At 42.0% G+C, this 10,778-nt stretch overlaps 1 protein-coding gene across 1 annotated transcript in view; it reads left to right on the forward strand.

Annotated features, from left to right (window-relative positions):
* Iftap (intraflagellar transport associated protein) overlaps positions 1-7,872 on the forward strand; it is a 75,985-nt gene extending 68,113 nt beyond the window's left edge. Inside the window, exon 7 of the mRNA XM_050147113.1 lies at positions 7,609-7,872. Coding sequence (XP_050003070.1) covers positions 7,609-7,773 — 165 coding nt within the window. The 3' untranslated portion in view covers positions 7,774-7,872. The remainder of the gene's footprint in view (positions 1-7,608) is intronic.
* Positions 7,873-10,778: the final 2,906 nt, after the last annotated feature.

Below are 10,778 nucleotides of genomic sequence, written 5' to 3' on the forward strand. Positions count from 1 at the left end.
CTTGTTTTGATGTAACCAGTTCTCACTAGGTAGCACAGGTCGGCCTCAAACATGTTCATTTTCCTGCTAGTGAGAGCTAAGATTATATATGTAATCATTATTTGTTGGAGAATTGTTTTAGAAGCATCAGAAATTACAACATTGAACCAATGCTTCCTTGGTTTAATAGCACAAATCTTATTTTCACCACCTAAATCATTAAAATAATGTAATCATCAGTTTCCGGCAAGTGTCCTGTGAGGGACTGACTGTCAAGGAGCCTTTGGGTCTAGAGCTGGTAGCTGCTTTCCGTGGCTTCAGTCTGAAAAGTGCAGTGCGTTCTGTGAGTCCTGCTTCCTCAGGATTGCCTTTTCAGAGCCCGCAACTCTCGGGAATGGATGGGGTCTGTTTGATTTTTCCTATGATTTCGTTACTAGTTTATGTATGTGCATTTGTCTCTTAGAGACATTTTAAACACTTCTGGCTTATTATTTGTCAATAAATTTTTGCCTTGATCCTCTGTTTTAATACATTTTGAAGGCTTTGAACTGCTTTCTAGAGCAAGTTAAGTTCATAATAGTGAGAGTAAGATTATGGTTCCTTTGAAGAGACAACCATGGAAGAGGTCAGTAGAGAAGCTTGAGGTTCCCTGTCTTCCATTTCACAATGGGATTCTAAACATTTCTCCACCAAGCTAGTTTATTTACCACATCACTCTGTGTTCTAGCCTGTAGCTAAATGCTACCGTTATTGATTTGAGCATTACTTTTGTGTTCCTTAATTTGCCCGTGTGGTATTATGAATGAAAATGTCTCGTCTTTTAGTAGCGTCCCTGTAAGAATCAGTCACATGAGCGATTTTAAGGAAACTCAGTTTCCTAATAGTATACAGATTCTATTCCCATAGTGGTCACAAAAATTTTTCAATTAGACTTGAAATTAGATACCTGAAATCCACACATTTCTCTCAGCTCCTTAGGCAAAAATAACAAGTTAATAACTTAATTCACACTTGTTTTTTTGTTTAGCAGCGGGGGAGTTGGTGTTGTATAGCAACGATCCTTCTCCAAAATAAGCCAGAATTTCAATTTGTAGTTGAAACGTTGGCGCAGTAGAGCTTAAGATGCTGAAATAAACCCACCTTGAAAGAAGAAAGCTTCCAGGCTGCTAGGGCAGTCAACAGCTGGATCGTGGAGCAAGCACGCAACCTCTCTGTGTTTGAAGGGGTACGATGATGCTTTCTGAATGGCATGGCACACCTCTTACACTTGGAATTATGTATCTGTGTCTATAAACTTATGTTATTGCAACATAAAATGTCAGAATGAACTCAGAACAAAACAGACATGCAACAAATATTTACTCAATAAACAAATACATGCATTCTTCCTACTAACCAGGAGTAACTTTGTGCTATAGTGACATGGTTGAAGTCTGTCATGGTCTGGATATGATCTGTTACCCTAAGACCCATGCCTTTGTATACGTGGTCCCCAGCTGCTGGTGCTATTTTCGGGGAAACCTTTAGGAGGTTGGGCTCCAGCTGGAGGAAGTGAGTTACTGGAAGCTGAGTAGCCCAGCCTCTCTGCCTGCCCTCTGTCCTGCTCTGTGTAGCTGGGAACACACAACTGCAGCATGTCCCCACATGATGACACCAAAAGTTGGGGCTGACCTTCCCTTGCTGTGCCTCTTTTCTTCTCTTTGGAATCTGACACTACTGCAAATGTGTAGTATTTTGATTTTGCAGGGGCTCGTGGTTTAGAAACACCCTGAGTCTCAGAAGAGACTCTGCTTTTACATGTATGTGGTTGCAAAACTGCTAAAGGCTATAGGACTTTTGAAGTTGGACAGGATTTATTTTGCATTATGAAAAAATCAAGAGCTCATGGGGCCAGAAAGGAAATGTCCTGGCGTAAATGTGCAATGCACCACATAGAGTAATGTCTGAACATTTGGTCTTCAGCTAGTGACAGTTTTGGGAAGTTGTGGAACCTTTAGAAAGCGAGAGAAATGTGGTCACTGGAGATGGGCCTCAAAGTTTTATAGCCTTGTCTACATCCTGTCCTTGCTATGCTTACTCGTCCACATAGGTGTGAGGAAGTGGCTGTCATATGCCCCTACCACTGTAGAGCTTTCCCTACCATGATAGGCTGTAGCCCTCAAAGTTTGAGCCAAATAAAAGTCTTCTCCTTTTTTTTTTTTTTTTGGTGAGGTATTTTTACAAAATGAAGCTAATATAGTGTTTTTGTCTCTTTTCTCCTTTCTTAGCTCCTTTCCTACAACATGTCACAATGATCAAATCTCCCCTCCCATTCTTGACAAAAAAAGAAGCAAAAGAAGGAAAAGGTTGCTTCCCTTGGACCTTTCTTTGGCTACGGTCTGTTCCTCTCCCTTTTTCCCATTCAAATTCATTAGTGCTTCTGGTTGAGTTCCTCTCCCCTCTGTTTCCGCTCAACTCCATTAGTGCCTCTACCTTTTCTCTTTTCTTTCCTCTCACAATGAACTGCAAATTTCTTTGCTGTGGTTGCCTACCTGAAAATATTCAGAATGAGGGAACCAGGTATAGTTCAGTAGCCCAGTCTTGGTGTGGGAAGTCCTTCTGTCTGTGTGTTGCTTTTATTGGTTAATGAATAAATCTGTTTCAGCCAGTGGCTTAGCAGAAGAGGGTAAGGCGGGAGTTTCAAGCAGATAGGGGAGGAGAGAGTAGTTGGAGTTAGGGAGAAGCCATATAGCCACTAACAGGAACAGACGCCTCCGCTGGAGCCTGCCAAAAATTTGCTGGTAGGCCATGAACTTGTGGTAATGTACAAATTAATGAAGATGGGTTAGTTTAGGATATAAGAGCAAGATAGAAATATGCTTAAGCTATTGGCCAAACAGTATTGCAAATAATATAGTTTCTGAGTGATTATTTCATGGTCTGGGCAGCCGGGAACTAACAAGTAGCCTCCCGCCTAGAGAGTCTGGTGTTTCCTTTTCTACGTGTATGGAGCATGGACATTCATGCCTGTTCTGCCATGTCAGTCCTCCCCTAGTCTCTTGATTTACTGGCGCTCACAATTTGTCTCTATTCTCTGTGTGTTTCTGTAATTGTTCCTTTCATCCTTCTTTGGAGGTTTTTGTCTACCCACTCCTAACAAGTCAGTGGTCCCCAGGGCGTCAAATACTCTTCCCTCCCTGAATGCTTGAAGCAGTTTTCATCCTGTATTCTTCCTCTTATGCTTATATCTCTAGATGGGCACGTCTAGCTTCAGGTCTTTTCCCCCTTGAGCTTCAGCTTTGCGTGTTTGATTGCTTTTTGACTTCTATATCTTCCAGGGATCTTCAGATGCACTGTGTTCACAGCTAAGTGTTTCAGCCTGTGCTTTCTCCTCTTGCATCTCTATGTCGTCAGTCACCAAGTGCTGCTCTTTTCCTTCCTAAATGGTTTTCATATCTTTTCTACCGGTGCGTCATTGTCCTTGTCTCTTGCTCAGACTACTGGAGCAGAGTTCTGAGGAGCCTTCTGACTCCAGGCCAATCCCTTTGAATATACTGTCTATTTAACCTGCAGTGTGAGCTATTTAATTCTAATCTCCAATATGACAGGCCATCTTTTTTTTTTCCTCCCTTTTTGGTGCTGCTAATACCTGCTCCATTATATGTGCTTACTAAACTCATTAAAACATTTGACGAAATGAAGGAAGTGCATATAAGACCAAGTGTCTGCCCTGCTTTCAAAAGGTTCTTCAAAAGCTTTTCATCATCTATAAGATGTTGCCGCCACCTTGCCATTTCTTGCACTGTCCTCCTTACAGTTATGCTCAGACAATGCTGAACTGCTTTCAGACGTGAAACCCTGCACCTTGTGTTCATAGCACACTCCTGAAAACCCTCCTGTCTGCAAAGCTGTTCCTCCCTCAGCCTGCTGACTGATTCTACTTAGGGATCCAGCCGTCTCTGATCCCTTCTCAGCCCACTCCAGTCTGGTCTGTGGTAGATGCTCCGGTCACCAACTCTTCCATTCCACCACTCAGGTGTGCCTGTGCAGACACAATCTGTTAGTGACTTTATGTAGGTCTTTCTTTGTGTTCTAGGACCTCACGCAATGGCTAGGAATGTAGGAAAAGGAACATTCTGGGACGAATGAAAGATCCCTGAGTGACCGCAGGGAACTAGTCTCACACTTTGACTTAATGAAGCCACACTGGAAGCTTATCCCCAAATGGCCTAAAATATTCTGAGGATCACACTCTGACTTTGCAAATACTTTTAGTTTCCTCTGTTGTGTTTCAGCATTTAGGTCGAATTCTAAGAAAATTATCTGCTCTAATGACAAACTTTAAAGTTCATTGTAAGTGGCTGTTCCTTGCATTGGCAAGTTCTAGCTTTCAGAAATCTCTGTTTTTGCTGTTATTTTTGTTAATTCACAATGTCTGTAGAAAATTATGACAGCACAACGAGAATTCAACTACATGGGAAAAAAACCCTTAAAGAAAAATGCTTTTTTTTTTTATTAAAGAGAGAATTTCTTCATCAATAGTATCATAATGCTACATATTGCAGCTACAATGTGGACTGGAATCTCAGGAAAATGGAGGCATAAGAAGGCATGGGATGGGGCCATCTCTGAAAAACTAACTTAGCCATAGGGGTTGGCGTTGATCAGAAGCCTGAGTAGTCTAAGCTATGAGCCTTACTTTATCTGGACCACTAAGACAAGATGGTGGACAGTGAGGAGAGGGATGTGGGGGCTGGGGGTGTGTTCTGCAGGTGACATGCTCTGTCTTTCTCAGTTTTCCTAGTGAGGAGCATGCCATATGTCAGTGATGTCCCTTGTTACTGTCTTCTCCTTACAGGGAAGCCTGGAGACCCAGGTTTTGCTGTACTCTGTTCTGTTCCCAGTACCTAATGCTTAGCAGCTATTTACTGATGAATAAGTAAAGGGTGGGGGAGATGGAAGTGTGTTATGTACCAGGGAGTAGGAAGGGCATGGTATAATATCAGAGGGATTTCCATAGCTGAGAGACTTGTTTAATTTGAAGTGATAGCCCAGCCTCCCTGGGATGTGGATGAAGGCCAGGTTTTTTGCATGTGGTGAGCACGGATGTGTTCAGAGAATCAGGATGAGGTTCTGAATCGTCATGCAGGACATAAGCCAGATCTCTGCAACTCAGTAGATGTGTTCTCTCTTGCTTTTAGACGAGGGCACAAAGAGCTTCAAAAATCCTCCGAGACTAAAACAGTCACAGACACAGAGTTTCCTCTACATCTAGGCCAGGATCAGTAAGAATCAGGTGTCTACACAGTTAGGCAGGATGGACTGGGGCCTGGTCTGCAGGTTTCAGTATTCTACACAGAGTCAGCTTGAACACTTGCATTCTGGACATGAACATCAAGTGTCACTGTGTGTGTATGTTTCTTCATTGGAGCGGGTCTCCTCTGTTATTTTGTGCTGAAGATATCTAATTACAGAGAGTGACCGTGGCGCATCAGCCACTTTCTTCTGCAGGCTAATTTGTGTGTGTGCAGCTGCTCCTTTGAAAACAGTCATGGCCTTACACATGGTCTTGAGGCATTTTCAGTGGTAGCTGTGGGAACTGTGCAACTTATTCAGAGAAGGACTTTTCTTCCAAAGAACCAGTGGTTTTGAACTTGTTTTGTTTGTGTTTTGAACAAATGTGGCTTTATTTGAAGCATATTGTCCTGGGTTCAAAAGTGGCTTCTTTACTAGCCTTGGGCAAGTTCTGAAAACCTTTCAAAGCTTCATGACTGGGAAGCAATAGCATGAGGACTTCAGTCAGCCCGGGCATAGTGAGCACGGCTCTAGAAGGCCTTGCTCTTTCCTCTGTTCCCTCTGCCTTGCTAAACACCATTAGCTTATATTCCTAAAGCTAGCCACCAAGGTCTGTTCCTTTATTTGGCCACTTCCTCCTCCTGAGGCTGACAACCAAGGTATAGCTATCAGTGTATTAAAGTCCAGCAATCCCTTTGGCTAGCCTAATTAAAACACCCAAATTAAAATTAAATACCTCATTCTTACATGAGGTTTCCCCGCTTGCCTTTATAAACCACCATTTCCTATGTGCATGTCTGTCTCCTCTCTGTCCAGAGGCAGCCCTTTGTCCTCCTCCAGGACAAATGCTTGTTCCCTTGCTCCTTTGTTCCCTTCACTCTTTCCCTCATCCTCTGTCTCCCCTCTTTGTCCTCTGTCCTTTGTGCCTCTATGGCAAATAAGTCTCCTTTATGCTGAGAACTTGGTCGTGGTGTGTCCTGAACTGATACTGATCCTTTCAGTAGGTACTAGCAGGGCTGATGGATGGAAGGATACTGTTGATACCCATGTGGTTCCTGGTACTAGGGCAGGCCCATGATAGTAACACATTCACTGGCAGCCGTTGACTTTCCTCCCCAGGAAAACACAGAGGAGAGGATCAGACCTCTGGAAATTGTTGGATCACAGCAGCTGATTTTATTGCTGCAGGGCAATGAGCGGCTGGGAGTCTGCTATTAGCACTGTACACCTTACTCCCTAATAGGACTCTGAACAGCAAGGTGGGAAGCAGAGCTTTCCTGATGTCTTTCCACTGTAGCAGCACAGAGCCTGCAAGCAGCGTGTTCCATTTTCACACACTGCAGAAGTTATTTGGGGAGATCATCTTCCATGCAAGAATGTTTAAAGCTGACACTACCTAGCTGCAGGGCATTTTTTTTCATTTATTGCATAAGCCATAGTTTTCAATTATTTCCGCACCACCATACATACAGAGTTGATGAGGTGCTGCGTGATTTCATCGTATCTCATACCATTGGCTTTAAGTGGGATTTTTCAGGGGTGAGTTAATGAGATTTAAGGTATTCTTTTCTGTTTACTGGAACATGTACTCTTTTGATAAACAAGAAAACAAATGAACAGACAAACCTTTTCCCCATGCTGGGGACCAAGCATAGGATCTTGTGCGTGCCCGGCAAGCATCCTATTGACTGAGCTTCACTCTCAGCTTGGGAACTCTACTTTGAATGGCTCATCCGTTAGAAGGCCTTTAAAGCTCGTGCATGTCTATAAACATGTACAAAACTATTTCCTTTCTTTGCAGGTAATCCAACTTACAGGTAAACTGTAATATGTAAAAAGGTAGAAAAGGGATGCTGGACTTTTAAATTTGATCAAATGTGTTTTAATTTCGGGGTATGGCTATTATTTCAAGTATGGTAAATTCAGGGTGTTTTTTTCATATTTTTAAAGATTACTTCATTAACAGACATTTTTTAGCAAATGGCGCAAAGGTTGGTCAAGACCTTAAGGTGTATTTCTTGTTTAATGGGTCCTTATGCCTCCATCTCTGACACTGCAGTGGGCAAAGAATGAACCGAATGTGTGCAAAGCAGACCTGATTCTTGCTGTGGCGGTGGAATTAGTTAATGATACTCATTCAGATACAGCATGATACAAATGGGGCATATTAAGAGGCTTAAATTAGGTCAAATTGAATAATTGAATTTATTTCATTACTTAAAAACAGCTTAATCAGCTGTGAGTGCCGAAAGTCTAAAAAAAGTTTCGTTAAATATTAATAGGCTGTTTATGTTTTCAACTTCATTTTCACTTCAGTGACTGTGTTTCTTTTTCCTTTGGTATTATTTTTTTCAGATATTTGGAGATGAAGTACAGCCCTTCTTTCTCGATGAAGAATTTGATTATGACAATGTGACTCTCACTCCCAAGTTCACTGCTGGAGAGATAGCGACTATCCAAGAGCTGGCCAAGAAAAGGATGATGGATACCAATACAGACTTTTGTGAACACCCTGACTGAGTGAATAGATGTCTTTGTGTTCAGTTTTATTTTGTCTATACGCAACCAACATTAGAATAAAGCATACATCAGCTGATTCCCTCCGTGGGAATGTATGCATCTGCATTCTTTTGTCTCTGTTATCACCAGGCCAGAGAGGGACCAAGGCTGAAGGTATTACTTCCGTTTCTGAATTTGCATTTGTTCGTTGCTGGGTCCTGTGACTGGCTGGGAAGGTGGGACAGGAAATGGGGACAGGAACTAAGGACTGCTGAATCTGCATTTAATGAGGGCACTGTCCAAGGGCACGTGTGTGTTGTACTGAAGACTGGGAACAGAACCCATCTTATTAAAGGTTCAGGACAATTGCCTGTTTCAAACATTATTATAATTAGTAGACTCACTTATATATGTAGGTCTTTGGTCCTTTGTGTCCAGAGATGGTGATATCTATCTGTGTGGTTGTTGAGAGATTAAGCTTCATAGAATTCTGGGATTAAAAACTTTACCATTAATTCACATATGATGGCCACAAAATACAGTGAGTGATCTTTGTCTCCAGAAGTTTAGGGTTGGAAAAGCAGAGCAACTAGATATGATATCCTGGGTGCTGGTGAGAGGGCTCTGTAAGGTGCCTGCTGGGCAGGCCTGATGTTTTAGCTCAGTCCCTGGAACCATGTAAAGGTGGAAGGAGAGAAATGGCTCCATAAAGCTGTCCCCTGACTTCCATGTGGGAGCCAGGGCATGCAACCCATACACACCCTTCCCCCACTAAGAATAAACGGAAATTATAAATGTGTTATGGAATAGTAGTTATGCAGACTGCTTACAAGGTTGCTAAGGGGATGGGTGGAGGGATGGAGAAGAGGCGATAAGGGGGGGTGATATGTATGGAATAATATTTATGACTGAAGAAATCAGTAACAAATGGACTCGGTATTATTTCTCTTTTAAGTAGACTTTACATTTTTGTCATACGCTCCCTTTCTCTGCTCCGCCATGGTTAGCACCACACACCACAGAATATATTTGTTGCTGCTTTGGTTTGCTTCTTTCCTATTGTTGCTGCTCTTCTTCTCCCATGGTAAGAACACTTCACACGAGAGCCAGCATCTTTTATTTATTTAAAAGATTTTTTTCCCATTTTATATATCAACCACAGTTCCTCCTTCCTCTCCTTCTGCTCCCCCTACTGCCCCTCCAACTCATCCCCATCCACTCCTCAGAAAGAGTTGGCTTCCCATGGGGAGTCAACAAAGTCTGGCATACCAAGTTGAGGCAGGACCAGGCTGCTCCCTGCTATCCAGGCTGAGCAAGGTATCCCTCCATGTGGAATGGGCTCCAAAATGCCAGTTCATGCACTAGGGATAAATCCTGGCCCCACTGCCATTGGCCCCATAGACTGCCCAAGTCACTTAACTGTCACCCACTTTCAGAGGGCCTAGCTCAGTCCTATGCAGGTTCCCCAGCTGTCAGTCCAGAGTCAGTGAGCTCCCAGTAGCTCGGATCAGCTGTCTCTGTGGGTTTCTCCATCATGGACTTGATCCCTTCTAGAGTCAGTGTCTTAAACGCTTGGGCACACAGTTCAGTGTTACAAGCTGTACATAATATTGTGTCAGATCTCTACCAATTGCCCACATGCTGCTAAAACCACACTCATCTCCGTGGCTTCTGACAGTAGCTGCTTTCTCTTCTGAGCTAGACTGTTTGAGACACCCCATGGAAGTAGAGATGCAATATCTGCCCTTCAGTGTCTCATGTATTTGACTTATAATATTTTCCAGATTCATTCACATGGCCACATACGGAAGGATTTGTTCTTTTCAGAGGCTGATTAGTATCACATTCTATACATAGACCATTCTATTCATCAGCCGAACATTTAGGTTGTTTCTGTATCCTGGTTCTTGTGAGTCACACTGAAGTTGTGCTTGGGTATGAATGAGGAGTTGTGTGTGTTTATATTCATAAAAATGCTGTATATAGACTGCACAAAAGAATTCTCCCAGTTTCATCTTTCAGAAGATTCACGTGATTTGCATATTTATTTTTATTGACTCAACAAACTTTCCCCATTTATGACTCCAGCCTTATTTGCACTCGGCAGTGAGGAAGATCTAAGCATCTTAGAGCCTTTTAGTGAGGACGAGAGATACATAGACAATTTTGGCAGAGCTTCAGTGCCCAGTGTAACAGTCATTAGCTGCATCCTGGTGTGTGGAAAAGAGGTGCAGCCGCTGTGACCAAGGAGCTGAGTTTCATTATTTGATTTTTATTTCAGTATAAAATCAAGAACATATTTAACTCACTTATCAGAAAGCTTTCAAGTAGATTTGGAACAATGTTGGAATGTGAATCTGCTTTTTCAACTGTACATTTTGGAAATCAAAATGTTGGATTAATAATTATGTATGTACTAATATTATTTTTGATGACAATATTGTGTCTTTATTTAAAATATGCTGCATGGAAGATATACATTGGTACGTGATGAGTTAATGGGAAAATATTTAATCACGTTTGCATTATGTGTTTGAGTGACTTAGATTACCTGGCTAAATGAAATATATTATTAAAATTTATCATATTCTCTTTACTTTTTAAATGAGGCTACCAGAAAAAGCATAAAATTATGCACATCATAGTCATGTTTTTATTCAGTGGTACCACAGCATATAGTGACCTGTGTCATAATCAAGTTGTACCAAGGGGTACTGGAGCAGAGCAAGTTGAATGTATTTTTTGCCTGGGGAGCATATCAATCAATTAGTTAATAATCAACTAAATAATTTTGCTTTTGCCAATACCCAACAATAATTTAAGGCTTATTTTGTTTCATAGTTCAGAGAAATGTATTCTGTGATGGTGTGGAAGGCATGAAAACAGAGGTGGCTTCCTCCATGATGCCAACCAGGAAGCAGAGAAGGAAGGGGATGTCACAGCTCAGCTGGCTTTTCCCTTTGTATAGAAGGGAAAGTTTTTATAGTTTTTTTTCCCAACTGCTCAGTCCTGAGATAACCACACAG

The sequence above is a fragment of the Alexandromys fortis genome, unplaced genomic scaffold (assembly GCF_014885135.2).
Source record: "Alexandromys fortis isolate MF-2015 unplaced genomic scaffold, M_Fortis_MF-2015_v1.1 scaffold_12, whole genome shotgun sequence".
NCBI lineage: Eukaryota > Metazoa > Chordata > Mammalia > Rodentia > Cricetidae > Alexandromys > Alexandromys fortis.